This window comes from Humulus lupulus, chromosome 1 (genome assembly GCF_963169125.1).
Source record: "Humulus lupulus chromosome 1, drHumLupu1.1, whole genome shotgun sequence".
Classification (NCBI taxonomy): Eukaryota; Viridiplantae; Streptophyta; class Magnoliopsida; order Rosales; family Cannabaceae; genus Humulus; species Humulus lupulus.
The window spans coordinates 25,315,391-25,318,368 of record NC_084793.1 but is presented as its reverse complement, the minus strand read 5'-3'; the positions used below and the strand labels follow the sequence as shown (position 1 = coordinate 25,318,368).

At 24.1% G+C, this 2,978-nt stretch overlaps 1 protein-coding gene across 1 annotated transcript; it reads left to right on the top strand.

The window, feature by feature from the left end:
- The first annotated feature begins 1,778 nt into the window (after positions 1 to 1,778).
- On the top strand, positions 1,779 to 2,615 carry LOC133818870 (major allergen Pru ar 1-like). The gene is made up of 2 exons (XM_062252001.1): positions 1,779 to 2,022; positions 2,124 to 2,615. Exons 1-2 carry the CDS (start codon positions 1,839 to 1,841, stop codon positions 2,432 to 2,434), a joined length of 495 nt encoding a protein of 164 aa, XP_062107985.1. The 5' UTR covers positions 1,779 to 1,838; the 3' UTR covers positions 2,435 to 2,615.
- The last annotated feature ends 363 nt before the right edge of the window (positions 2,616 to 2,978 follow it).

The window sequence follows — 2,978 nt, the reverse complement described above, 5'->3', positions numbered from 1 at the left end:
AGTATGTCCCGTATGAAAAGTATGTGAAACATTCAATAATATATAAGAGTGTAAGTTAATTTACTTATTATTAATTGGTTTTAAGATTAAATCTATACTTTTTAGATTTTTCACTTTTCTACTATTACTGTCTACTGCCTAAATACTCTCACAGGGTTCTTCATTTAACATTTTACTGTCTGAACTACATTCTATTATAACAAGATAGTATATAAATTTACCATTCTATTTAATAGTGTGTTTTCATTTTTTTTTAATTATTTTAATGTATCTCTATGTTATATTACTCAATAATAGTTTTAAAATAATGATTTGTTTTTAATGGGTTGGCTAGGGGACATAAAAAATAAAGACAGTAAATTTGAGTACCAATTTTATATCTTCTTTAAAGTCGAATAAGATAGTTTTGTGATGTGTTTTATTCGTTTGAAGCATATCATTATATATCTCTTCTATATAAAAAGTGTGTAGATAACGGAAATTTTTTGTTTTAACAGTTTTTTATTTTTTTTCCGTTAACTTTAACAAAATATTCTTATATTTAACAGAATATTCCTATAGTTAATAGTAGATTGTAAACATGACTTAAACTTAAATAAATAAATAATTAACCAAATTAAAATAAGATATTTTTGAGATATTTTATAATGATAATTATTTAAAACTAATAAAATCATATATTTAATAACTTAAATAAAATTTAATTCAACTTAATATTATATTAAACATATAATATATAATCTTTTGTTATCAGTGCCAAATTTAAAAATAAGAACAAACATAAACTTAAACAAAAATTAATTAATTAATTAATTAAAATAGACTATTTTTAAGATATTTTATTATAATTTGAATAATTAAATCAGATTTATTTAAAAATAATAAAGGCATACATATCATTTTTTTTATTTTATAAATTTGTGTGATAGTTTATTCTTTATTAAGAGATTGAATCTCTTTTTCTTCATCATTGTGAGGTATATTATAAACTAAAAATATATTATACATGTATACTATTGTCTACACTATGACTTTAACTTTTTCTATTCTTATTTTATTTTTATTATTAATTTTTTTTTAAATATTTTATTTATTTTATATATATGTCATGTAACCATGTAAATATATATTTATGTTAACGTTGTGTTTAGATGTCACACATGTAGAGATTATATACTATAAAAATATAATTTATTGTATTATATATATTTTTTGAAAAATAATAAACCAACTTTTATTAAAATTATACACAATATTTACAATTTTAGAACTAAACAAACGTATATTTCACATCGATTCTACCTAGTATATATATATATATATTTGTCTTTATAATATAGATAATATCGTGACACTTTAATTGTTAGTTAGTACGTATTTTTTTAATTTTCGCTAACAGACAATTCAGAAGGATTCAACTAGCTAATTTACAAATTAATACACATGAATGATTTGACATATTTTCTTTAAAATATCCACATGCATGCATGTATAGATATACGGTATTTAAAATATGTTTCTTTGGTCAAATGTCATGTTCTGTTGATTTATATATATATATATATATATATATATATATTTATACGAACACTCCTCTATTAATATATTTTCTCATAAAGCCACCATTACAAGACTTGAAACTTTCTTTTCTTCCCTATATTAAACGTGCTAAAGAAAATATAAACAAAGCTACATATAGATATAGTTTCACACATCAAAATTTTAATCTATAAATACAAATCCTGGCTTTTCTTTATTTATTTCTAAATAACATGAGTCTTCATCATATCTAAATCATAACACATTCATCAACAAAAAAAAAAAGAAAAGAACAAGAAATGGGTGTCACCATTTTTAAGCAAGAATTTGCAAGTCTTGTGCCTCCAAAAAGGATGTTCAAGGCACTAATCCTTGATTCCCACAACCTCATCCACAAGCTCATGCCTCAGGCCATCGAAAGCATCGAAATTCTCCAAGGCGAGGGTGGCGTTGGCACCATCAAGCAAATCAATTTTGCTAAGGGTAAGTAACCATTTGTGCCTATGGTAACAAATGTTATATTTTTCTTTTGTGACTAGTTTACGTTACAAGATTTTGATTAAACTTATTTTTGGCTAAGGCAGGTACTCGTTACAGTTATATGAAGCATAGGATTGATAGTCTTGATGTGGAGAATTTTAAGTGCAAGTATACTCTAATAGAAGGAGATGTGTTGTCAAAGGAGATTGAGTATATTGATTATGAAGTGGAGTTTGAGAAGGATTTAAGTGGAGGGTTGGGATGTGTTTGTAAGATGAGAAGTGAGTACCATACATTTCAAGGGTTTGAGATCAATGAAGAAGAAATAAGGACTGGTAAAAATAGAGCTATTGGTATGTACAAAGTTGTTGAAGCTTACCTATTTGAGAATCCAGCTGCTTATGATGATCATTAGCAAACATTTGTTGACTAAACTTTGGTCAACCACACTATCTTCTTGTAATATTTGTTTTAAGAGTGCTGGCGCAGCTTAAATTGAAAGGGTTAAAATGGTAATTTTCAATTAAAAATATTTATTGATTGTAAGATGCCAATTGGTAGTTTACAAGAATTTTTTATGCGAAATTATTCCGATAACTACACTATAATAAATTTTGTATATTGGATTGTCCTATAAAGGTGTATCAATTATATTTATATGTATTATTTTTAGTTAATATGGTAGCTTTATGTTATTAAAAAAATTACTAATTTATTATCTAAATATACATGTGATTTAGATAGCCAAAAGTGTATTGGTAGAATGAGATGAAAACAATTTCTTATTATGAAGGAAAAATTGCTTTTCAAATAGCACCCAAATAAATGACAAATAAAATAAAATATAAAGAGTACACTCACGAGCAACTATATTTTAAAAACAAAGTAATCATCACATATTTATTTGGTGAAGCTATTGAACAAAAAATATATAATAAATATAAATATCTTTTTTTATA

What these genes read in the sequence shown, in the direction of transcription:
- LOC133818870 (XM_062252001.1), top strand. Translation starts at nt 1,839, where the DNA reads ATGGGTGTCACCATTTTTAAGCAAGAATTTGCAAGTCTTGTGCCTCCA. An exon ending in GCAAATCAATTTTGCTAAGG is followed by an intron (nt 2,023 to 2,123) that starts GTAAGTAACCAT and finishes TGGCTAAGGCAG; the next exon opens with GTACTCGTTACAGTTATATG.